Raw genomic sequence first — 26,617 nt, 5'->3', positions numbered from 1 at the left:
GCTTGCTGTAGCCAAAGATGCAATCGCCGTACATGGCAAGGACGGCATTGCCATTGTGCAGATAACCGTGCAACATCCATACAACTTGGAGCTCACTGTCTTCCCTGTTGTACCATTCCTCACTTTTTTCCAGCTCAGATTCTCTTTAGCCATCATTCCCAGCTCTTGCTGCAATCACAGTGCACCTCCCCTTTAAGGCTAACTTTAAGTGGTGTTAGTCACTCGCGATGTTGGCCCTCTGCTGATGTGTCCAGGGAATGAACAGTGTGGTTTGCATTGGCTGGACACAGAAATCATACAAATGAGCAGGCAGAGAAATTTGCTGTTCTACCTGCATTGGAATCGATGGGCGGTTATCACGCATCGTGATCCCAAAATCTCTTTTTGGGGGTATATTTAATTTGCCCCCGTATACTTGCAGTTAGAAGAGTATTCTACCAAAAAGTAGAATGCTATGTCTCATAATGCAAAGCATTGGGTAAGTGCATGTCGGCTGAGCAGCTTGTCTGTGTGTAAATAGGTTAAAAGCTGGACCACAAATACACTTCATCAAAACAATGAAAATATTGGTTTAGTCTCCTGAATTGGCTTTTATTTCTGCCATGTCATGAATCCTGCATCTCAACACCAATCTCTTTCTGAATAGGATTTGTTAATTATCATTTACATTTTTAAATCCTTGATTTTTCAAGGGTTTTTGTCTGAAGAACTCACCTTAATTAGGTGGATTGGTCATGCTAAATTTCCCCTTAATGTCCAAAGATGTGCAGGTTAGGTGGTGTTATGGGGATCGGGTGGGGAAGTCGGCCTGGGTGGGGTGCTCTTTCAGAGTATCGGTGCACACTCGATGGGCCGCAAAGCCTCCTTCAGCACTATAAGGATTCTATGGATATTTTCCTCCTGGCTGGGCAGGAGGCAGGAGACCCGTTCACTGACGTCTGTGCTCGGCCGCTTACTTAGCAACACTTTTCCAGTACCACTGATTAACTGGCTGCGGTGCACAAAAGTAATTCGGAGCAGCTTCAATTTTAACCCATTGTTCCTTTTATGATATGAATGAGACTCTTTTGTGAGTTGTTGACAAACACATCCATTTTGATTCCTCCCATGGCACAGTGCAGTGGGTTACCACATGTGCCCCTGGAATCAATACTCTCCTCTCATATTTTTCTCTCCTTTCCTCTGGGCAACCACAACTGCTGTTCCAGTGGCCCAGCAATTAGCTTAGCCCAGTCACTATTCTTCATACAAAACCCAGACATATCAGCAAGCTATTTAATTACGGAAGAGATTAGACCACACCCCACTTAAGCCCAGTTTCCTGCAAGGTTTGCTGGAAGAAAACAAGTAACCCAACTTGATTTTATTTTTCTCATCCCTCTCTTGTTCTGTGAAAACGAAGCCACTGCTTGATGGAACCCAATATTTTCATGATTTTTTCTCGAATTAAACAATCGGTGCATTCTTAGGTGATTTACTGCAATCTAACAAAGTGATCTTTATTCTAGAAATGGCAGTGCGTGGAGGATTCCACAGGAAAGCTCCGACTTCATAAATGTAAAGGAATGGCCGTCACGACAGCATCTGACAAGAAGAGGCCTAGCCGTTTCCAGTCCAAGTATGACAACACTGAAGGAGGAGACTGCGACTGTGAAGAAAATGGATCCAAAATGAGCCCAACACCGCGACAGAAACAGACACTTTTCTCCAAGCGAAGTAAGCAGTTGATATGCTTGTACTGTGTAAAAATAAGACATTAGGACAGCATATCCACTTACAGTGACTCGTTAGTGCAAGGTTAAATTAAACATGAAAGGGTGCACTTTTTTTGAAAACTATATAATTGATCCCACTTTGAGGTGTGTGCTTCGCTTAAAAAATATATATATTTTCAATGCCTCAGCATTGAAGACCAACCTAAAGAACTATATTACAAATAAAATGGCTTATCCCTATAACTGACAAAACATTCTGTTAAAATATCCTTGTTGGATTCTTGTATGTGAAGAATGAGAATCATGTTATTGAAAGATGTTATTGAAAGATGTTATTGAAAGATATTGCAAGAAATTAGAGGATTTTCTTAAAATGTACCATGAGCTCATTTGAAAGCCAGATTTTTAACCTGCTGTCCTTGGCCACGGTATCAGCAGGAAATTAAAATGGAAGAGGCGTTTGTGCTGTGTTGCCAACATAGTCCTGTCCCTCTGCCACCTGTGACCTGCCTGAATTCAGAATGGGACGGCCACCCACCTCAAAAGGAGTGGCGACCTAATCACATGAAGTTGCATCTGAGAGACACCAGAGGATGCACATGCCATTTTAAGTGTGGGCCGTACTAAGGGGCATGTAGTCTCGGACCAGGCAGTAAAGGATGATGGCAAGCAACATGGTGGCCGCAAAAGGCCGAAATAAGTTATTATTTTTTTAACGTTTTGCAGCAGGAGTGCTCTTCCTGTCTCCAACAAACGTCCTTGGGTCTCTTTCATATTGTCTTTCTCTTCTGCCACCCTGCCATGACCATGAACCTTCCTCACTAATCTTGCCATTGAGCATGTCAATGAGTCTCAGCAGCAGCCTCACAGCAGGAACACATCCACCCCTGTGCCCTCAGTGAATTCTGACTCCTGTGAACTGATACTGGGCAAGAGTCAGCAATGAGCATTTAACCAAGGCCCAGAAATTAAAATCTATCAGGCCTCTCGGGTGGAGGTTGGGGATGGGGAAAAGAATGGTGCAGATGGATTACCACCATCTGAACCCTCTTTTGAACCGGCTTCTGAACCCTCAATTCCCACCTCCTACACAAATGTACAGACCAGCTTGCAACTTCCAATGTATAATTGTGCTTATTAACATGAAAAAACATTCTGCTTATTTCATATTGCAGGATGTCAAAGCCTTATTCTATCTAATTGGCAGTTCCTGGAAAAACAAAGATACTCAAAAAATCAGTGTAATTGCCTTCCTTTGGCTCAGTTTTGCTGTCTTCTAGTGACGCCTAGGGGTTATCTCATGCAATAGCAATGGTAACTCAAGTCAATTTTGGACTAGAATAAAGATCCATATATATATCCCATCAAGCAACATAATTTAGCAATGTATTTATTTCATGGACAAACAGTAGAACTGAAACATTGGTTTCAAAAAGTGAAAGTCAAACATTTGTTCCTTTTTTTTTTCTTCAATTCTCTTTTTACCTTCTACCATTTTGTTTAATTTATTCTGTTGTTTTTAATAAACGTTTTGTCACTGCTGGTCCTATTATGCTTAATGTTGGGTTCGTGAAAACATTATTGCTGGTCATCACCACTTCTGGTGCCTTTATAACCACAAATGATGCGGTGGTTGAATTTATCTTCCCATGGGGGGCGCGGCACGGTGACACAGCGGCTAGCACTGCTGCCTCACAGCAACAGGGACGCGGGTTAAATTCCGGCCTTGGGTGATTGTCTATATGGAGTTTGCACATTCTTCCCGTGTCTGCATTTTTAAACTCCATTCAGCCCCTTTCCATTCCTTTTTTTCTTCAGTGTCTAACCTACTTTTGACCTATTTATCGTATTTTTATTTTAGTTTCCTTTTGCCATTCTTTGTGACTTTCTCCAGCTGCAGCTCCATGGTCTTTCTCATATTGGATCAGTTGTCTTCCTTTTATTGTGCCAAATGAGGGGCGCAATTCTCCCATCGGGAGACTAAGTCCCGACGCCGGAGTGAAAACCGGAGTGCTTCACTCCGGCGTCGGAGGCCGCTCCCAGCCCCCTATTCTCCCACCCCCGGGGAGCTAGGAGCGGCGCTGCGTCATTTACGCGCGCCGGGCCTTGCCAACACATAAAAGCGGCGCCGCGTAAATGACGCGGCCGGTGCCGCGTAAATTACATCACCCATGCATGCGCAGTTGCCGGCCGCCCCGCAAGAAGATGTCGGATGGATCTTGCGGGGTGGCGGAGGAAAAGAGGTCCTCCTTCAGAGAGGCCAGCCCGCCGATCGGTGGGCACCGATCGTGGGCCAGACCCCTTTTGAGCCTACCCCCCGGTGCAGGAACCCCACCCCCCACAGGCCGCCCCCCCCCAGCGTTCCCACGCTGTTCCCGCCGGCAGCGACCAGGTGTGGACGGCGCCGGCGGGAACCTGTCGTGTTGGGCAGGCCACTCGGCCCATCCGGGCCGGAGAATCGGCGCTCGCCCGTTACAAACGGCAAGCGCCGATTCTCCCAGCGGCCACCCGTGATTCTTGGCGCGCCGGTTTTGGGGGGGGGGAGGTGAATCGCGTGCGGGTGCCTGGGCGGCCTGACGGGACTCGCGCGGCGCCCTGGCTATTCTCCCACCCGGCATGGGGGGTGAGAATTCTGCCCATTATGTCCACGGCCTGTATTTTGGAATATGCTTCCAATATTAGATTCCCTGTTTCCACCACTTTTGCTGTTTCCATTGATAGTTTTAACTTTCTTTTGCCATTCTGTCACCCCAATCGTATCATCCCCAATCATGATTTTAGCCCGTTGTTTTTGTGGGGGGGGGGGGGGGTTGGCAAGAGGACAATCTGGCCGTGAGAAGATTTTCAAGCTTTTAAAATTTGGGGAGAAAGGTGTATAATGAATTGCACCATAATGCATCACAGCTCCCTTCATTTACATTTTTAGTTCCCTTTTTCTATCCAGGGCAATGCTGGCTGCATCGTCATGATGACAAACACCAGAAAAGGAATGCCCGAAGTCATGCCACCATTACCACCCACACTTAATAGACATGCCCATATTTCATCGAATTAGTATCATAGAATTCCTAGAGTGCAGAAGGAGACCATTTGGCCCTACCTAGGCTGCATTCCCCACCTAACCTGTACATCCCTGGACATGTGGAAACCCATGCTGACACGGGGAGAACGTGCAAACTCCACACAATCACCCAAGGCCGGAATTGAACCTGTGTCCCTGGTGCTGTGAGGCAGCAGTGCTAACCACTGTGTCACCGTGCCGCCCCCCCATGGGAAGATGCATTCAACCACCCCCATCATTTGTGGTTATAAAGCCACCAGAAGTGGTGATGACCAGCAATAATGTTTATCACCCTTGCTGATCTCAAATGAACCCAGCATTAAGCATAATGGCAGCAGAGAATGCAGCCTCGTGTTTTTTAAAATATTGCTAGCAGATTTCCCGTAGCATTGTTTACACTGAGTCACAGAATCATGCAACAGTAGGTGCGATGTGGGCAAAACATGATCAGGCAAGTGTTACATTGAGGAAGGACATGGTAAAAGAAAGAACCTAAACAGTGTATCCCTCTCTGTATACCCCACTGCCAATGCTCACTCACAATGAAACATCACTTCCTCTGCGGTTTGTGACGGCAATTTCTGAAAGTCTGGTATCTGTGCATTACAAATTTGACAGTGCATTTCTTAACTCCAAAGTTCATTCTATCAATTGATATTTTTGTATTTACTTTCAGAGTTTAAGCAGAGCTACATCAGGAATAGGTCAATCCGCTCAGTCTCCATTGAATTTGAGGGAGAGGTTTATGATCTGGATCTGGATGAGGGATTTGACCCAGTTGTGTCAAAGAACATCACGAAACGACATGATGTAGCTGATGAGGAAGACGAGAACATGGCTGAAAGCAGTGGCACTGGCAATAGTAATGAATTAATTGTACCCAGTTCAATTAAAGTCACACATAGGTAAGTTACCATTATTTTTCCCCCGTATATTCAAACAAGCTACTATTCTGCAAAATCAATTTTTTCATCCATATCTGGGGCGGGATTCTCCGCAATCGGCGCGATGTCCGCCGACCGGCGCCAAAAAAGGCGCGAATCAGTCCGGCATCACGCCGCCCCAAGATGCGGAATCCTCCGCATCTTGAGCGGCCGAGCCCTAACCTTGAGGGGCTAGGCCCGCGCCGGACTGATTTCCGCCCCGCCAGCTGGCGGGAAAGGCCTTTGGTGCCCCGCCAGCTGGCGCGGAAATGACTTTGCCAGGCGGCGCATGCGCGGGAGCGTCAGCGGCCGCCCACGGCATCCCCGCGCATGCGCAGTGGAGGGGGTCTCTTCCGCCTCCGCCATGGTGGAGACCGTGACGAAGGCGGAAGGAAAAGAGTGCCCCCACGGCACAGGCCTGCCCGCGGGTCGGTGGGCCCCGATCGCGGGCCAGGCCAACGTGTGGGTACCCCCCGGGGCCAGATCGCCCCGCGTCCCCTCCAGGACCCCAGAGCCCACCCGCGCCGCCTTGTCCCGCCGGTAAGTGAGGTGGTTTAATCCACGCCGGTGGGACAGGCATTCCAGCAGCGGGACTTCGGCCAATCAGGGCCGGAGAATCGCCAGGGGGGGGGCCCACCAACCGGCGGGGGCGGGATTCACGCCAGCCCCCGGCAATTCTCCGACCCGGAGGGGGGTCGGAGAATCCCGCCCCTGGTATCACTCAATAGCTTTGAAACTAAAAATCTTGATCTGTATACTCCTTTATCCGCCTTGCGTTCTGTGACATTACATGGCTGCACTGGCCTTCTTCCACTCTTAACTATCTAATCAGAGCCACAGAAAAAGCTGTAATCACCTGCTCCTGCATTGTTGCCTCTGGTGTTCTTCAAGGATCTTTCCTTGGCCCGCTCCTGTTTCTCATTGTTCCTTGGCCACATTGTCTGTAAATACAGTGTCAGTTTTCACTTTACAGTGGCAACCTCCAGTTCTACCTCACCACAGCATCTCTCTAATTCTACGCTATCCCTAAATTATCAGATTGTTGGTCCGATATCCAGCACTGGATGAATAGAAATTTCCCTCTGTTGAATGTTGGGAAGGCCAGAGCCATTGTTTTTGGTCCTCACCATAAACTCTGCTCCGGGGCTACTGGCACCATCCCTCGACCTGGCAACTTTCTGAAGATAAACCAGATTATTTGCTACCTTAGTGTCATATTTGACCCTGGGAAGATGCTACTACCATGTATCCACACTGCCACTAAGACACCTATTTTCACCTTTGTAAAATTACTCAGCTTTTGTCCTGTTTCAACTCATCTTCTGCAGAAAACCTCATTCATGGTTTTGTTAACTCTCAAGTTGACTATTACAATGTTCGCCTGGCTGGTCTCCATAACCTTGAGGTCGTCCAAAACTCTGCTGCATCTGTTTTAACTCACACCAAGCCCTGTTCACCTATCACCCTTGTGCTCACCGACCTACATTGGCTCCCAGTTGAGCAACAACTTGCTCTTAAACCTCCCAGCCTTGTTTTGAATTTGCTCCATTGCCTTTCCCTGTAATCTCAACCAGTTGTACAACCTTCTGAGATATCTGCATCCCTCTAATTCTGGCCTCTCGGGCATGCCCTGTTTTAATTGGTCCACCATTGGTGACTGTGCCTTCAGACGCTAAAACCCTAAGCTCTGTATTCCCTCCTTAAGTCTCTCCGCTTCTTTTCTACTTTAAGACATACCTTAAAACCTACCTCTTTAAGCAAACTTTTGGCTATGTGTCCTAATGTCATCTATGTGGCTTGATTTTGCTTTCTAACACTCTGAAGTACCTTGGGGTGCTTTATTGATATAAGTTGTTGTCATGATGCAGTGCTACTGACTTTCACAATATTTTTAAATGTCACAACACTGCTGAACAACAAGGAACTACAAGAACAATTATTTTGTTATTCTTTTAGATGCTACATATTGGCCAATGAGACTGTTCAGTGTGACAGAGATCTATACAAATCACTCCAAGCATGGAAGGATCATAAATTGCACATTGATCATGAGGTTAGTTACAGAGAAACAATTAGTAGCATATTTCACATAGGAATTTATCAAACTAGTGAAAAATGTAAATAATTTCAGTGATCCCAAAATTAATTATTAATGTTAAATTATTCTTTCCATGCATTATGTATAGTTTGAAATATTTTTAAGTAAAACAATTTTTTAATTCCTTATTCATTTGTGCATTTTCATTACATTTGCTAAATGTCTACTTTGCAAATCCTGCTTTCATAGTGGGATAATTAGCTGATTTGCAGTCGAGATTAATTTCTGTGTTGAATCATAAAATGTATGTTGTCATTGAATTATGTCAATTATTTTACCAACTCTATAAATTAGTACACAAAATAGTTTCTGTAAAAAAAATTCCCATACTTTAAAATGCTTGTTTTCTGATCATACAGATAGCTTTAACTAGGACCAGAAAAATAGAGGAGACAAGCATAAAGTGAGTAAGCCTCAAGCAAGACAGATTAGCATTGTCTTTTTCCCCCACAGAACAGTAGATAAATGGAATAAGCTCCCAGCAGTTAATGCAATGTCAATTACACATTTAAAGAAAGGAGCTAGATGAATACTTGGTACAGAACTGGATAAAAGTCATAACTATTGATAAGGAAGATAAAATACTGTCTGGAACCATATTAACCTAATCTTCTTGAAGTCAGTGAACTGGTGCCTGTGGATTGAAGTCAGTCAGTGTTGAATGATGTAGATTGCATTTATTAAACTCATGTCTTGGGGTTTTTGCTTGATTGCCTTTGGGCTTCGGGGAAGGATTTTCTAAATGATTTCCTTCTTGATACACCCTCTCGCCATTCCGGCTCTCAATTAAATAACTTGGATAGGGTACACATCAGGGCAAGCTCAGCGTGGTCTGTCAGAAATTGGGGGTTTGATGGGTTGAATAATCTTTGTGTTGTTTCAAATTTTCTTATTTTATTCAAGTGGTGGAACATTGTTTTAAATGTAATAGAAGTTTGCTTTTTGCAATCTGCACCACACTAAAGCTTATTTTCAATGGTTGAATTCTATCAGCAGGTAATCGTCCCTTTATCTCTATCCTTAGATTGAAACTCTTCAAACTAAAATAAAGAATTTACGAGAGGTCAGGGGTCACTTGAAGAAAAAAAGACCTGAAGAATGTGATTGTTCAAGGATGAGGTTCGTTTTGTAATTGCACCTTCCTTCATTGTGTCACTTGGATAGTTGCCTTTACATATATTAATTTTCACATGGATTTTCCGAATATATTCAATGTAATAAGACATTGGAAGAATGGATTGACATTATCGCTTCCTGTGATAACGTGACTTTAAGTAATAATTTTCTCTTCTCCTTCTCCACCACCGCCACCATTTTATAGGTTCCAGGGATGAGAAACTTCAGTTATGAGGATAGATTGGAGAGGTTAGATTGCTCTCCTTGGAGAGAAGAAGATTAAGAGGAGATTTGATAAAGATGTTCAAAACCATGAGGAGGCTGGTCAGAGTAGATAAGGAGATATTGTTCTCGCTCATAAAAGCATCAAGAATGAGAGGGCACAGATTTAGAGTGATTTGCAAAAGAAGCAAACGTAATGTGAGAAAAATCATTTTCACGCAGTGCACTGAGGGGACCATTGGATGATTGTTTCATTGGAAACAATGTGAAAGGGTACGGGGAGAAGGCAGGGCAATGGCACTGAGGCACAATGCTCATTTGGAGAGCCACCGCAGACATAATGCCAAAGAGTATCTATCAGCACCATTGATTCTGTCGGAAACAAATTCAAAATTTTCAACATAAATACATTTCTTTAAAAAACTAAAACTCACTGAGAAAGGTCTATCTGTAGCTTACTCAGAAAAGTAAGGTTAATATTAGATTAAAGAACAGACTTACAATATTACTAGTGAGCCTGAGGATTGGAAGTGCTTTCAAAACTGCCAAAGTACCACCCAAAAGTTTCAATTAGATGCAACTTAATCAGGATTATAAAATTTGATTGCCAGAGCTTTTGCAACCATAGAAAGAGGAGAGTAGCAAAGTAATAATTTGTCCCTTAGACTAGAGGCAGAGACAGGCGATTTTTTAATGGGGGATGAGGAAATAGCAGATAAGTTGAACGAATATATTAGGCGGGATTCTCCATTAGCCGACGGCGAAATTGCATTCGGCGATCAGGCGGAGAATCTCTTTTGACGCCAAAACCGGGGGTGGCCTCTGTTTTCAGATGCACCGCCCCCTCCAAATAGCATTATCAGTGAGTACGCCGCACCCTGTTGGGACAGACTCAGGATGTCACCTGAAGGCCGTCCCCCGATGCTCCACTCCCGATAGGTCGACTTCCCGACAGCGTGGATCACCTGTGGTCTGAGTTTTCGTCAACCTCATGTGGTGACTGTGGACTGTGTCCAGTGCCACCACAGTCGGGGAGGGGTGGCCGGGTGAGGCTTCGGCAGAGGCTGGGGGGGACTGGTGGGGAGCGTCCAGGGGTGGCGAAGGTGGTTACACAGGGGCACTACCTGGCAGCCCTGGTCCGTGTGCTGCCGGTACCATGTGGTATGGCGCAACCGCTGTAGGTCGCCACCATGCACAGCCACGGACCCGGCAATTCTCTGACCTTTTCTGTCAGGAACGAAGGGAGTTTTACGTGGTGCGGCTGCTAGCTCCCCACAGGGCGGAGCATCGGTGCGGGGGCGGCGCCGGCTTTTTCATTGTAAGACTAGACACATGCTCCGGACATAGCCTCAAAATTGGAGAAGCCAGCCCTTTGTGTCTGTCTTCTTCATAGTAAAAGACACAAATTTCATACCACAAATAGAGAGCACTCAAGGGGCTAATGAGAGCGGGATCAATATAAGCAGAGAAAAAGAATTGGAGAAACTTAAGGGTTTGACAGCCAATAAATCCATAAGGACCTGGTGGCCTTTATCTTAGGGTTATGAAAGTTTTCTGCAGAGGTAGTGGATGCACTGGTAATAATTTTCCAAAATTCCCTCCTTTTTAAGGTGGTTTGGAGATTATTAAATGTAATGCCACTGTTCAGAGAAGGGGAGAGCAGGAAAACAGGGGACCAGAGACTCAGTTAGCCTGACATCAATCATCAGGAAAATGCTGGAATCTATTATTAAGGAAGCCTAATTAAACACTTGGCGGCTTATTAGCTCAGTTGACTAAGTGGCTGATGTGTAGTTCAGAGAAACATCACTAGCATGGGTTAGGTCCTCATTCTGGTTGAGGGAAGCTTGAAACCTGCCTCCTTGTCCTACCCCCAAGAGTAGAAGGCAATAATGAATCACCACTGATTAAAAACTGCCAAGAAAACAGGTCAGGATGAAGCATCAGCAGATAATGAGCCAAGGACCTTCCTTCAGGCAGAGCACACCTGAATCAATAATGCACTTTAAAAAATCATTGAATGATTAGACATTGAATGATTAGACAAAGACAAACATGATTGTATGAATGGGAATTGTGTTTGACAAATGTATTGGAGTTTTATGACAGATGTAACAAGTAGAATAGATAAAGGAACACCGGTTGTTAAAATATACTTGGACTTACAAAAGACATTTGATAAGGCGCCATATAATAAAGTTAATATGAAAGGTAAGGGCTCATGGAGTCGGGGGTAATATATTAGCATAGCTAAAGGATTGATCAATGGACAGTAGGAAAGATTGAGCATTTTCAAGTTGTCAGGCTGTAATTAGAGAAGTACTGCTAGGGCTCAGATATTTGTAATCTATTTTAATGATTCTGACATAGAGACCAAGAGTGATGTATCTAAATTTGCTGAGAATACAAAATTAGGTGGGAACATAAGCCGTGAAGAGGACACAGAGAGGCTGCACAGAGATGAAACAGGCTAAGTAAGTGCAAAACAAGGTGGCAGTTGTAGTATGATGTGGGTAAGTGTGAGGTTTTTCACTTTGAACATAGGAATAGATAACCAGAATATTTTTTAAAGGTGTGAAGCTTTTAAATCTTGATGTCCATTGAGACTTGGGTGTGATCATACAAGGAACATAAAGTTAGCATACAGATACAACAAGCAATTATGAAAGAAAATTGAACGTTGCTGTTTATCGGCAGCGGTTTGGAGGACAAGAGTAAGGAAGTTTTGCTACAATTGAACAGGGTTTTTGTGAAACCATGTCTGAAATACTTGGCGGGATTCTCCGATCCCCCAGCCGCCTGTTTCTCGGACATGCAGCATTCGCTGGTGGCGGGATTCTACCCTCCCGCCGCTTGTCAATGGGATTTCCCATTGAAGCCACCGTGAAACTCGTTGGCGGAGGTGGGCTGCCAGCGGGAAAGGTGAATCCCGATGACCGGAGATTTCCAACCAGTTTTGGTATCCATATTTTTGGAAGGAGATACATACCTCAGAAGTACAGTCAAAGGAATGAATGGATGAATGGGTTGTCATATGATAGGAGGCTGTTTTGGAAGTTTAGAAGAATGAGGGGTGATGTCATTGAAACAGATAAGATTCTGAAGGGGTTTGAGAAGGTTGAAACTGAGAGGTTGTTCTCCCTGTTTGGGGAATCCAGAAAATGAAGGCACAGCCTCAACATATTGTTGGTCGTTTTAGACTGAGATGAAGAGAAACTGTGAATCTTTGGAATTGGCAACCTCCGATAATTGGAGATATACATCCTTGACTATTTTCAAAAATCCATCAATCTCAGTCTTGATCTCTCAGGGGAATTGAGGGATATCAAAACCAGGTAGGTAGATGACTAGCCATAATCCTATTGAATGGAAAAACAGCCTCACAGGACTGAATGGTCTGCTTCTGCCCTTTTGTCTTATGCTCTTGTGTTAGTCTGGTGAAGTTTTGCTGTCGTGAAAGTCCATGAATTCTGCCCCGGCGTCAACACTTAGTCTCAGAAACTGAGAATCCCGCCCCGATCTTTTGTACTTCTTTTTCATACCTCTCAGCTCCAATTTAGCGTGGATCTAAATATAATTGATATTTGCAGGATGTTGTTTCCATTACTAGTATTCATATGTTCAATAATTCTTTCTGGTAAAATCAATTTGTAAAAATGTGTAATCTTGGAGATAGAGCCTGGGATTTGGTAAATTGTAAGGTGATTCACAATATTCAATCTTTTTTTTTTAAAAGAGTGTGCAACAGACATGCTGAAGAGGTATAGGTCACAGTAACAGACAGCAAAGCTATGTGCTCTTATGTGTGCTTTTTATGGGGTAAGAAGTCAATGATAATGATGAAGATTGTACTTAACCATTCACATACATGTTTTTGCCATCCCCTTTGTGTTCTTTGTTGTAGTTTTGCCTCTAAACATAAGGGAATGAAAGGGAAGCTCAAGCACAAAGGAACTAATCATCCCTTCAAGTAAGTTCTTTATTAACTTGATAACTAAGAAATATGCTCATGTAAAAGTCCCAAGTGTCCAGCGACATTTTGCAGAATATCTGGGGTGGGATTTTCCATTAGCTGACTTCGAAATCGCGAAACACGATTGGGCAGAGAATAGGGTCCAACGACAAAATCGCAGTGGCTGCCGATTTGACACCAAATGACAATTCTCCGTTACCTCGACAGCAGTCTGATTGCATGTACAGAAAACACCATTTTCATGTCATTAGTGGGCCTGACCGGATACTTTCTGGGGCCTCCACGATGCTCCACCACCGATAGGCCGTCTTCCCGACGGCACATTTCACCAGTGCTTTTAAAAATCGTGAAACCGGCGTCGTGGGTGCGGAGGGCGAGTGGGGGGGAATGGAAAGTGTCCAATATCGCCGTAGTTTCCTGACAATTGGGCCGCTGGCCAGGGGGTTTCTGCCAGGGTCAGAGGGAGTTACAGGGGGTGCCCAGAACGTGGCCGGTGGGGTCGTGGTGGACGGGCAGAGAACACCTTTGCCGCAGCCTGCAAGACAGCCATGCAGCTGTGCACGCCGCCAACTGCCCACTGTGAACCTACGCCATTGGTCACATGGGTTTCCCCCCAGGCCACCCCCTAGCTGCCCTCTAGCCCCAACCGATCCATCAGAAGGATGGGCATGCTCCAGCACAATCAGTACCATCTTGTTTGCTGGGATGGTGGGTGTGTGGGGAGTGAAGTGTATATATGTGGCTGCAGCTTATCATCTCCCGAATGTCAGTCACAGACCTGGCGAATGCCGTACCATTTTCCATTGGAATTGTTCCACGTGCTAGCCCCTCCACAGTTGCTGAATTGGTCCAGGTGCAGCACCAGGTTTGCTGTCGTGGAAGTCCACGAATTCTGCCCCGTCGTCAACACTTAGTCTCAGAAACTGAGAATCCCGCCCCAATCTTTTGTACTTCTATTTCATACCTCTCAGCTCCAATTTAGCGTGGATCTAAATATTTTGCAAACTGCTGCTCTCCTTCATCCCATTTTAACCTTTTCTGACTTTTCATAAGTAGTGTGTGCCTGCTCAGCATTGGCTCGAGCAGGGTCGCCCTCTTCCAATCACCACCAACAATTTAATCCAAACCTTGGCAATTAAAATAAATTAGATTCTGCTTTGACCAAGTAACCCACAGTTATGTTGCAATTAATTGGCAGCGTTTCACAGTCAGATTTGCTGAAAATTAAATCCATTATTAAAGAGCGGTGTTTGGAATTGTTTGCTGCTTTGGAGTTGTTTATTTACAATAAACTAAAATCCTCGTCTATATTTTAACATACAGAAAATATCTTGTTGCTTCTGTGATGCTGTAATTCTGCACTACATGCAAACAATTTAAAGTTTAAACTTTAAAGTTTTATAAAAGTGCTTTAAAGTCAAACTGTCATCATATGTGGAACAATGTTGTTGTTACTAAAGAAACCGCTGCATCATTGTGATTCTTTCTCCAACACATGATATTAAAAATAACCAGAAAAGCATTATGCAAATGCTTTCGGTGACTATTGTTGACAATAATAATTGTGTCTGTAACAGAACTGGGCAAAATTTTAATACTTCAGAATACTAAGTTTAAAATAAAACATATTTACTTCCTCAAGATCTGCTGTTCTGTCAGACAGAGAATGTCATGCCCCTGGAGCCTTAATGGTAAGTCGGCAGTTTAAGGCTTTGGAAAAAAACAGGTTGAAATAGAATTTTCAAGTCCTCAGGGCATGTTACGATATATTTTAGACTACATAAAAGGTAAATAAATCAATTTCTTGAAAGCTAGCTAGATTGGCCATGCTAAAATGCCCCTTCGTGTCCAGGGATGTACAGGTTAGGTTACGGGGATCATAGAATCGTAGACTTTACAATGCAGAAGGAGGCCATTTGGCCCATCGAGTCTGCACCGGCCCTTGGAAAAAGCACCATACCCAGGCCCACACCTCCACCCTATCCCCACACTTCCACCCTATCCCCGTAACCCCACCTAACCTAAGGGCAATTTAGCATAGCCAATCTACTTAACTTGCACATCTTTGGACTGTGGGAGGAAACTGGAGCACCCAGAGGAAACCCACGCAGACACGGGGAGAACGTGCAGACTCCTCACAGACAGTGACCCAAGCCGGGAATCGAACCTGGGACCCTGGAGCTGTGAAGCAACTGTGCTAACCACTGTGCTACCATGCTGTCCGTGCTGGATAGGGCAATGTGGTGGGGGAGTGGGCCTAAGTAGGGTGCTCTTTCGGAGGGTCGGTGCAGACTCAATGGCCCGAATGGCCTCCTTCTGTACTGTCGGGATTCTATAATTTTAAACAATCTTGCCTTCCTATTGTTCAATTGTCCAACAAATCTATTCTATCAACCAGCTCCTTTGCAGGTTATTTAAACCTGTTTTTAGGAGCGAGGAGGATAAAAACACGTTCTCCTGACCTCCACCTCTCCAGCAGGTCTTCTGGGCTACGAGACAGAGAACAAGATGTTTCCTGAGATTTCCAGTTCTCCAGTTAACACGAAAGAAGCTGGCATGGAATTGGGTGGAGTTAAGTATCTTACAGTGTGTCAAGTAAATTAGGTTTTTTCCCTAGGCTGCTGCACATATGCAGATGTAGTGCCAGTGTCAGGCTGGTTACAGTGAGAGATTCCTTTAAGTGCAGACCTGCTTTCTGATGTTGAATTCTGCATTTATTTTTTGCAAACTGGTGTCTGATAACTGATAACTGTTCCCTTTACAACAAAATCAGTTATTGGAAAAGAAAATGCAACCTCAAAGAGGAACCCTTTTAGCTGTCAGGTTTCTATAATGGCAAAAATTGATATTTTCGCCCCAGCGATCAATTAGTTTGGATGGGAATCAGTCTTGGGAACCAAAACTATATGCTCGTAACTGAATAAAATATTTAAGAAAATAATCACCATCGATTGTGGGGCCCAGACCTTGACCCTGGGATTAAGAGTCTTATTATCTCCCAGTTGAGCTAGCCAGTCTGTGTAGGAACTCCCTGCACAAAGGCTAACTGGTACACTCGTTCAACTTGTTCCAATAAATTAAAATTAAAAGATTGGCCGGAATATTGCGGGGCTGTTCGCGCTGTAAGGATTTTGTGGTCCCGCCAGTAACGCACTCGGATAGGAGAATCCTGGCCTTATGTCCTAAAGTAGTTGCAGTGATAAACTGGCCCGGGAGAAAAATGACATACACACCCAATCTTGGTGGGAGAATCTATGCCGGCAGCCTCAGTGTTGACCGAGTGCACACATGCAACTGTCCCTGATGCCTTTCTGGTTAGAGCTGCATTCGGGCTGGAGGGGGGTGGGGAGCATGGGGATTGTTTTGTAGACCTCGAAGATCTCTCGCTATTATGGGGAGTTCTAGCGAGCGGAGCTCCCCATTGTAATAAACAGAGATGTGTGCGGCCTCTCCCCCATACCTTCCACCCTCCTTTTATTGGCATGGCCCCCCTGCGGGCCCTGAACCTTGGCAGTGCCGCCCTGGTACCCAAGGACCCTTTCACTGTGCTCCAAGCTTGGCAGTGCCAGTGTGCCAGCTGGGTAGTGCAAATGTGCCCACATTCCAGGGGAGGGCCAGGAGGCCACCCTGCACTGACCCTGATCATCCAGGGGTCTCTGATGATCCAGGAGAACCCCCAGGTGCCATTCTGCCTGGGCCACGTTCTTGTGGACCAGCACTGATTGGCGCCTGGCTGCCACCTCTCTGGGGGGGCCAGTGAAGTGAGGGAGGCCGGTAGATCGTGGGTAGGTAGGCCTTAAGTAAGTTAAGACCGACTTTAGCAAATGCTGTTGGGTCCCTCCCCTTGGGCAGAGTTCCAATTCCAACGCCTTCCGGGACTTGATTGTATCCCGTGAGGCAAGGAGGCTGCCAGGAAGCCTATGGAGACTTCACCCGAGATTCTCAGGCTGCATTGCGTTCTCGCTCAAGTGCAACATGGCGAGAGAATCGCTCCCTATGTTGTTAATTGCTAGACTTTCAAGTCAAAGGAGTCATTTGCAAATATGGTTATTTTATGGAAATCACGGAGAAGCGAAGAGCAAAATGTTATTTTCACAAGGTACAAGATGGAGTGGCACAAATTGTCCAGTAACTTGACAACATGAATTTGCAATTCATACCTTCTTCTCCCCTTAGCCCCCTCAATTCTCCCTTAAGGCTCTACCCCCTTGGCAGTGCCAATTCCCCCTTAAGGCTCCAACCCCTTGTCAGTGGCTTGCATTCTGAGGGGTGGCAAGGGGGTGAGTACTCTCGCTATAATTGCCTCCAAAGTGGCGAAGGGGGGGTCCTTAATGGGAAGTGTGAGTCGGGGGGACTTGTGTTGGGCTGAAGAGGCTCAGATTGCGGATATTTCTGGGATGTGGGTTGTTTGCCTGGTCTTCCCATCTTTACTGTCTGTCAGTATGCCAAGTTCAAAGATCTGTGAGATGAAGGCAAAGCTATACCTTTTAATGTAGTGGAAAGCTTTGAAGTGATTTTTCACCATCAATTTCATTGCCCTTTAAATTGTTCTAGCCTGTCCGTATGCCTAGAGGCCTAAAAGCTTTGAGCTGCATTGTTTACATTAAATTTTATGGACCATTGTTTTTTACAAGCTTTGTGATTGACAGGTTGAGGCAGTTTCAAAAGGAAGATTAAGGTTGTGTATTTATATAGCCCTATAGGGGTCCATTAACTCAGAGGAGCAGCTGTTTTTCTAACCGCAGTTTTTTTAAGAAGAGACCATCTCTTTGTTTTCAATCTTGGCCTGCTGACAGACTGTTTAAAGGTTTTAAGGCTGCAGATTGGAATAGTTTCACTTTATTGTCAGAGAACTTTAATTTTGAGATACTGACGGTTTATAGGTTTTAAAGGCTGCACCTAAATGACCCCATCCCAGACCTGAGCCCCTCTAGCCCAGCACAAGACCCCGGGGGGTGGGGGTGGGGGTGGGAGGGGGCTGAAGCATCCCAGGAGGCTGGTGAATAAATTCTATTCAAATTAGGTTTAATGATCATTTTTCATGTTCCCGATGGGTCTGGATGGGAAACTCATTGGGGCCATCGGGAAACTCATCAGAGCTGGTGGGGGCAAGCGGATGACCCGCAACAGGTTTCACAATCAGCATGAGACCCATTTTTTTCCCCGCCACTTGATTCACTGAGCCATCGAGATTCCCGCCATTGGCTGGTGGCCCTGGAGAATTCCGGCCATAATTCATCATCACTCCATTCTCTGCCAGTCCAGCCTGAGGGCGCTCCAATCCCATAAATCCAACAAAACGTCTCTTATCTACCACCCTCCATCTCTTCTGCCTGGTTGAACTTGTTTTCATGTCGAACAATGTCTCCTCTTAACTCCAATTACTTCCTCCAAATAAAGGATAGTGCTATGTATACCCACATGGATCTTGACTTCCCTTTTTTGTCAGATACATTACACTCCTCCTGCTCAGACCTGGGCCAAAATTCTCCGACCATTAGGATTCTCTGTCCCCGCTAACAGCATACCCCTGCCGGTGGGTTTGCCGGCGGCATGGGGTGGCTTCAATGGGAAATCTGGATGTAAAGAAGCCCGCCGCCAGCGAACGGCGATCCCACTCAAAATAAAGTGACTAATTTCCACCTGCCAGTGTGATTGCTTCACTGTCTGCCTCCAAGGTGTAAAACTGCTGTTGGGGATTGGCTGCTGATTGTAGAAACCACCTGCTTTTAAGTTCCACAGAAAGGGAAATGGGTCAGCTTCTAAAACTTGATGGTCATTTTGTAACATGAATTTCATGCCAGTGCAAGTGAAGAGTCTACCCCAAAATGCCTGAAACTTCCTGTAAGAACAATCCATTTGACAACATGAAATCTAAAAAGATTATATGTAATTATATAATTATAATGATTATTATTAAGATTAATTTCTAGAGCGGCACAAATGTGCCATTAAAAATAGTTTCACAAGCCTGCCAAAGCACTACTCTGGTTCCACCAGCTGTTTTCATAAATAGAGTCATAAATTAGCCATAAACATTTGGCTTGATGACACCGAGAAGCCTGTTGAATAAAAATATCCAAACATTTAAATCAAGGTTTTTTTCAGATTTCCAATAATTCACTTGTGAAATTATCTAGTTTGTAAATAAAACCAGAAAAATAAACACCAATTACTCCAGAACATTTCAGAGAATTTTATGCAAAATATTGAGACAAAACAAAATTGTCAACTCCAACCAGACATTGATAAGCCTTTATTGTGCCATCTGCTTTGATTACATTACAGTTCATTTTTAAATATTTAAGCAATTGAAGGTCTAAGATGTTCAGATTATAATAGAATCATTATGCACAGAAGGAGGCCATTAGGCCGATTGAGACCATGCTGGCCTTCTACAGCACAATCCAGTCAATCTCGCTCCCCCACTCGAACTCTGTAACCCTGCAAGTTTACTTTCCACAAATGCCTACCCATTTTGCTTTCAAAATTATTAATTGACTCTGCTTCCATCGTCCTCCTAAGCGCTGGGAAACACACGACTAAACGCACACGTAATGGGACTTTATTCCCAATTAGTTGAATCGAGTCCTATATAACTTTACCTTTAAATATACATTGCCTCTCACTATCCATTCTGCCAAAATGTATCAAGTTATACCTCTCTGCATTAAATTCCACCTGGCGCTTGTCTGCCCATTCTACTAGCTTGTCCTGTTGCCACCGATTAGTATCATCCTCATTGTTACATCTCCAGTTTGGCTATCGATGGCAAATTTAGAAGAAAGTGATCCTCGCATTGATCCTTGGGGAACATGACTGTATTATCCCTTGTTTTGAAAAGCAACCATCTACCGTGACTCACTGATATCTGTTTTTAAGCCTGATTTTATCCAAGTTAACACTTCATGAGTCTCAGTTTTGTTAACTAGCCGTTTATATTGAACTTTGTCAAATGCTTTCTTGAAATGCACATAGACATTATTCACTGCACTCCTTCATCGACCTTCTCTGGTACTTTATAATTAAATTAGATTAGTCAAAAGTGACCTGCCATTTACAAAGCTTAATTAACTGAAACTTCTCAAAAAAAAAAATTTTTCCCACCTCATTATTGTTTCTTGCCCACTATTGATCTTAAACTGACTGGCCTGCGGTTATTAGGAATGTCCTCGAAGGGGCAGCATGGTGGTGCAATGGTTAGCACTGCTGCCTCACAGCACCGAGGTCCCAGGTTCGATCCCAGCTCTGGGTCACTGCCTGTGTGGTGTTTGCACATTCTTCACGTGTTTGCGTGGGTTTCTCCCCCACAACCCAAAGATGTGCAGGGTAGGTCGATTGGCCACGCTAAATTGCCCATTAATTGGAAAAAACTAATTGGGTACTCTAAATTTACTTTTTTTTTAAAGAATGTCCTCAACCATTTCGTGAACAAGTGTGTCAAATTTGCAATTTTCCAAACCTCTGGCACTTCTTCCATATTGCGGGAAGATTGGAAGTTTATGGAAAATCCTTCTGCTATCTCCACTCCCACATCCTTTAGTGCCTATTCTAAGCATAGCCAGCCATTCAGGTACATCCTGCTATCAACTTTCAGCCCATCTCCACTTCTACCAATATTGTTGTCAGCATCTTTTTCCTTGTTGAACACTGATACAAAATATATATCAAATATTGTGGCCTCACCCTGCCCCTACAATTATATAGCACTCTCTTTGTCCCTAATTGGTCCACCCCACCTCAAACTATCTGCTTACTATTATCACTGGTGTAAGATATTTCAAGTTACCCATTGAATTAACATGCAGTTTACATACCTTCTCAGACCTTCTAGATATCCAAAAGTATTCATGCTATGGTTAATGAGTACAAGAAGTAAAAGGCTAAATAATATTAATTCCACCCACCGCATGGATCCCTCAATTATAAAAGAAGGTATCTACTAGCATGCATCAATGTTATTAGAGTATTCTAACTTTGTTCCTTCTTCTACTCTTAATTGTAGGAAAGGAAGCCAGGATCAAAATGAAAATGTCTGGATGTTTAAGGATGAGAGAAAAAGGAAGAAGCTGCGAAAAATGCTGAAGAGACTGAGAAATAATGATACATGTAGTATGCCTGGCCTCACCTGTTTCACACACGACAACCAGCACTGGCAGACACCCCCATATTGGACACGTAAGGTCACAGGGCAGAAAGCGGTCAGCAGATTGCAATCTAAACTGAGCTGGATATAATCTGGTCCTACTTAAATCAGACTTGTATAAAACAGTTCCAGTGGTAAACCTAGAAGAGAACAAGAATCATTTGCATTTATTATACCTTTAAGAGGGAAAATAGCCCCATCAGGATTAACCCGATGCTGAGGTATAGTGGAAGCAACAGGGAAATGGTCCAAAATGAAGCTCAAATCAGCTTATGAGAAGACCTCTAAAAGTGGAGAGAGGGGTAGCTAGATAGAAGGTATAGGGGTGAGTTTCACATGGTCATGCTGAAGTGAATGATGCCTCTGCCACTGAGAATGGAATAGGACCCAAAGATGTGCAGGTTAGGTGGATTGGCCACGTTAAATTGCCCCTTATTTGTAAAAAACAAAGAATTGGGTACTCTAAATTTATATTTTTTTAAAAGCATGAATGGAGTACAGTAAGGGTAGGTGCACAGAAGGCCAAAGTTGGAGGGCTTATATACACAGGCGAAGATATAAGGTTGGAAGAGTCTTTGGAAATAGACTAAGATCAGTTATCGAAGGAATTTAGAAATTAAGAACTTAAAATGACTCTCTTGGTGAAGAGGGGACCAATGGAAGTTAGCAAGGTTTATAGATTCAGGACAAATGTTGTGCAGTAAGTGGAGTTTTAATCAAATTGGGCTTTCTGCAAGATACAGCTTGAGGACCCATCAAGGGGAGAATCGGTGAATTCTAATGGAAGTGCTTCAAAGACAGTAGGGACAGATGGGTGCTGTTGCGGAGCTGGAAAGAAACAGTTTTGGTGATGGGAGGAATATGAGGTTTGAAGTTCAGCTCTGGTTCAAAACAGAGCTGAACTTCAAAGTACCCATCATTAAATTCAATTTTAGTGAGTTGACAAGAGTAACGATTTTGGCAGGAGCTGAATAAACAGACTTGGATCATCAATTTCAGGAAATATGGGTTTATTGACACGCTGATGTTGGATATCAGTCTGAAATAGCTGTAGGGTCAATAGAAGTAATAAAGAGGAGGTAGGTGCCACCATCGCATATCTGGAAGCTGACAGGTTACAGGAGCTTGAGAGTAGTGAGGTCATGAGTAAGGTTTCAAAGTTGCAGGAGTGTACCGGCAGGCAGGAAGGTGGTTTAAAGTGTGTCTTCTTCAATGCCAGGAGCATCCGGAATAAGGTGGGTGAACTTGCGGCATGGGTTGGTACCTGGGACTTCGATGTTGTGGCCATTTCGGAGACATGGATAGAGCAGGGACAGGAATGGTTGTTGCAGCTGCCGGGGTTTAGATATTTCAGTAAGCTCAGGGAAGGTGGTAAAAGAGGGGGAGGGGGGACATTGTTAGTCAAGGACAGTATTACGGTGGCAGAAAGGACGTTTGATGAGGACCCGTCTACTGAGGTAGTATGGGCTGAGGTTAGAAACAGGAAAGGAGAGGTCACCCTGTTAGGGGTTTTCTATAGGCTTCCGAAAAGTTCCAGAGATGTAGAGGAAAGGATTGCAAAGATGATTCTGGATAGGAGCGAAAGCAACAGGGTAGTTGTTATGGGGGACTTTAACTTTCCAAATATTGACTGGAAGCACTGTAGTTCGAATACTTTAGATGGGTCCGTTTTTGTCCAATGTGTGCAGGAGGGGTTCCTGACACAGTATGTAGATAGGCCAACGAGAGGCGAGGCCATATTGGATTTGGTACTGGGTAATGAACCAGGACAGGTGTTGGATTTGGAGGTAGGTGAGCACTTTGGTGATAGTGACCACAATTCGATTACGTTTACTTTAGTGATGGAAAGGGATTGGTATATACCGCAGGGCAAGAGTTATATCTGGGGGAAAGGCAATTATAATGCGATGAGGCATGACTTAGGATGCATCGGATGGAGAGGAAAACTGCAGGGGATGGGCATAATGGAAATGTGGAGCTTGTTCAAGGAACAGCTACTGCGTGTCCTTGATAAGTATGTACCTGTCAGGCAGGGAGGAAGTGGTCGAGCAAGGGAATTGTGGTTTACTAAAGCAGTCGAAACACTTGTCAAGAGGAAGAAGGAGGCTTATGTAAAGATGAGACATGAAGGTTCAGTTAAGGCGCTCGAGAGTTACAAGTTAGCTAGGAAGGACCTAAAGAGAGAGCTAAGAAGAGCCAGGAGGGGACATGAGAAGTCTTTGGCAGGTAAGATCAAGGATAACCCTAAAGCTTTCTATAGATATGTCAGGAATAAATGAATGACTAGGGTAAGAGTCGGGCCAGTCAAGGACAGTAGTGGGAAGTTGTGCTTGGAGTCCGAGGAGATAGGAGAGGTGCTAAATGAATATTTTTTGTCAGTATTCACACAGGAAAAAGACAATGTTGTCGAGGAGAATACTGAGATTCAGGCTACTAGACAAGAAGGGCTTGAGGTTCATAAGGAGGAGGTGGTAGCAGTTCTGGAAAGTGTGAAAATAGATAAGTCCCCTGGGCCGGATGGGATTTATCCTAGGATTCTCTGGAAAGCTAGGGAGGAGATTGCTGAGCCTTTGGCTTTGATCTTTAAGTCAGCTTTGTCTACAGGAATAGTGCCAGAAGACTGAAGGATAGCAAATGTTGTCCCCTTGTTCAAGAAGGGGAGTAGAGACAACCCCGGTAACTATAGACCAGTGAGCCTTACTTCTGTTGTGGGCAAAATCGTGGAAAGGTTTATAAGAGATAGGATGTATAATCATCTGGAAAGGAATAATTTGATTTGAGATAGTCAACACAGTTTTGTGAAGGGTAGGTCGTGCCTCACAAACCTTATTGAGTTCTTTGAGAAGGTGAGCAAACAGGTGGATGAGGGTAAAGCAGTTGATGTGGTGTATATGGATTTCAGTAAAGCGTTTGATAAGGTTCCCCACGGTAGGCTACTGCAGAAAATACGGAGGCATGGGATTCAGGGTGATTTAGCTTTTTGGATCAGAAATTGGCTAGCTGGAAGAAGACAAAGGGTGGTGGTTGATGGGAAATGTTCAGACTGGAGTCCAGTTACTAGTGGTGTACCACAGGATCTGTTTTGGGGCCACTGCTGTTTGTCATTTTTATAAGTGACCTGGAGAAAGGCGTAGAAGGATGGGTGAGTAAATTTGCAGATGACACTAAAGTCGGTGGAGTTGTGGACAGTGCGGAAGGATGTTACAAGTTACAGAGGGACATAGATAAGCTGCAGTGCTGGGCTGAGAGGTGGCAAATGGAGTTTAATGCAGAAAAGTGTAAGGTGATTCATTTTGGAAGGAATAACAGGAAGACAGAGTACTGGGCTAATGGTAAGATTCTTGGCAGTGTGGATGAGTAGAGAGATCTCGGTGTCCATGTACATAGATACCTGAAAGTTGCCACCCAGGTTGAGAGGGTTGTTAAGAAGGCGTACGGTGTTTTAGCTTTTATTGGTAGAGGGATTGAGTTTCGGAGCCATGAGGTCATGTTGCAGCTGTACAAAACTCTGGTGCGGCCGCATTTGGAGTATTGCGTGCAGTTCTGGTCACCGCATTATAGGAAGGATGTGGAAGCATTGGAAAGGGTGCAGAGGAGATTTACCAGAATGTTGCCTGGTATGGAGGGAAGATCTTATGAGGAAAGGCTGAGGGACTTGAGGCTGTTTTCGTTAGAGAGAAGAAGGTTAAGAGGTGACTTAATTGAGATGATCAGAGGATTGGATAGGGTGGACAGTGAGAGCCTTCTTCCTCGGATGGTGATGTCTAGCACGAGGGGACAAAGCTTTAAATTGAGGGGAGATAGATATAAGACAGATGTCAGAGGTAGGTTCTTTACTCAGAGAGTAGTAAGGGCGTGGAATACCCTGCCTGCAACGGTAGTAGACTCGCCAACACTAAGGGCATTCAAATGGTCATTGGATCGACATATGGACGATAAGGGAATAGTGTAGATGGGCTTTAGAGTGGTTTCACAGGTCGGTGCAACATCGAGGGCCGAAGGGCCTGTACTGCGCTGTTATGTTCTATGTTCTATTTCTGTATCAAATTTATCTCCTGTTTTAGTGGGACCATTCTGTGCTTGCACCAGTGCAAATAACAACACTTACTGGTGTTTGAGGACCTACAATGAGACCCACAACTTCCTGTTTTGTGAGTTTGCCACTGGCTTCCTGGAGTACTTTGACCTCAACACAGACCCTTACCAGGTAAAATGGATCTTCAGCTCCAATGACACTATCTAGAATGTTGGAACAACTTTGTCTGTCATGGATATTGAAAACAGCAATCACCTCCCAGTATTTTTAGGATTTTCACAACAGCTGCTAACTTGCAAGAAAATCTGTGAGTGGCTAAGTAGCTGTTATTGAATGAAAGTTATTTTCATTATTGCTCCACGAGTTAACACTGGATTAATGGTACTCTGTATTTCAGCAACAGTACACAGTGATGTTTGAGGTGGTCAGCTGCACATTTTCAAACACCTTTTGCAGGCTTCACGTGGTGGCACTAAGTTTGAACCTAATACTTTGAGTTTGTCTATCAACTTGCATCTAAAGACAGGCCCAGTTGGATACCAATCGCTTGCTTGTGACATCCTGTCCCAACCACTTGCTCCTTCTTATTTATGAATATCACCTGGTACCCCTTCCTTAAAGTTATCAATTGCCCATTCTGGGGAGTTAGTACTGGAGCCTTGGTTATTGTGAACAGTTCGGGTCTGTATATTATAAAAAGGATGTAGGTGTACTGGAGAAGGTCCAAAAACGTTTTACCAGGACGACAACAGAGGTTATCTGAGAGGTTATAACCTATCAGGAAAGACTTAACAGGTCGAGCTATTTTCTCCTGGACTGAGGAATGACCTAATCAAAATATTCAATAGTATTGAATGATTTTGAGAGGTTAGATGTTGAGAAAATGTTATGACTTGCAAGTGAAACTAGGGCGAAAACGAGAGGTTGTTAATATATGATGATGAGTAATAAATCTAGGGATTTAGGAGAAATGTTTTCTACCCTGTGTATGGTTAGAATGTGGAACTCGCTACCACGGGGACCAATAGAAGCAAATAGATACAGTCAAGGTGAAGTTAGAAGTATATGTTGATGGCCTATTTCAGTGCTGTGAATACTTAGCAATGTCTGACTGGGGCTGGATGCAGACGTAGTGCCTCATACAACTTGTTGCCATGTGCACTCTGATATAAAGAGCCATGAAGTGCGTCCAACATGTGATTGCAAAGCAGTGAGGGGCCAAGCACGTGACCCTGTCGAGGTATCGCAAAACAGTGAGGAGCCAAGCACAAAACAATGTTCAATCATAAGCTTTGTGACTGCTATCCCATTGAGACTTCAGAAATTT

General features: G+C 44.3%; 1 protein-coding gene across 4 annotated transcripts in view; it reads left to right on the top strand.

The window, feature by feature from the left end:
• Positions 1-26,617, top strand: part of LOC140428406 (extracellular sulfatase Sulf-2-like) — a 598,468-nt gene that overhangs the window by 537,828 nt on the left and 34,023 nt on the right. For all 4 annotated transcript variants that reach the window (XM_072514825.1, XM_072514822.1, XM_072514823.1 and 1 more), the window contains 7 exons: positions 1,509-1,716; positions 5,453-5,681; positions 7,656-7,752; positions 8,822-8,916; positions 13,040-13,105; positions 21,114-21,286; positions 25,319-25,461. In XM_072514825.1, the coding sequence (XP_072370926.1) occupies positions 1,509-1,716; positions 5,453-5,681; positions 7,656-7,752; positions 8,822-8,916; positions 13,040-13,105; positions 21,114-21,286; positions 25,319-25,461 (1,011 nt within the window). The remainder of the gene's footprint in view (positions 1-1,508; positions 1,717-5,452; positions 5,682-7,655; positions 7,753-8,821; positions 8,917-13,039; positions 13,106-21,113; positions 21,287-25,318; positions 25,462-26,617) is intronic.

Source organism: Scyliorhinus torazame, chromosome 8 (assembly GCF_047496885.1).
Source record: "Scyliorhinus torazame isolate Kashiwa2021f chromosome 8, sScyTor2.1, whole genome shotgun sequence".
NCBI classification, from domain to species: Eukaryota; Metazoa; Chordata; class Chondrichthyes; order Carcharhiniformes; family Scyliorhinidae; genus Scyliorhinus; species Scyliorhinus torazame.
Note: the sequence above shows the minus strand (reverse complement) of the source record. Positions and strands in the feature narration are given on the sequence as shown.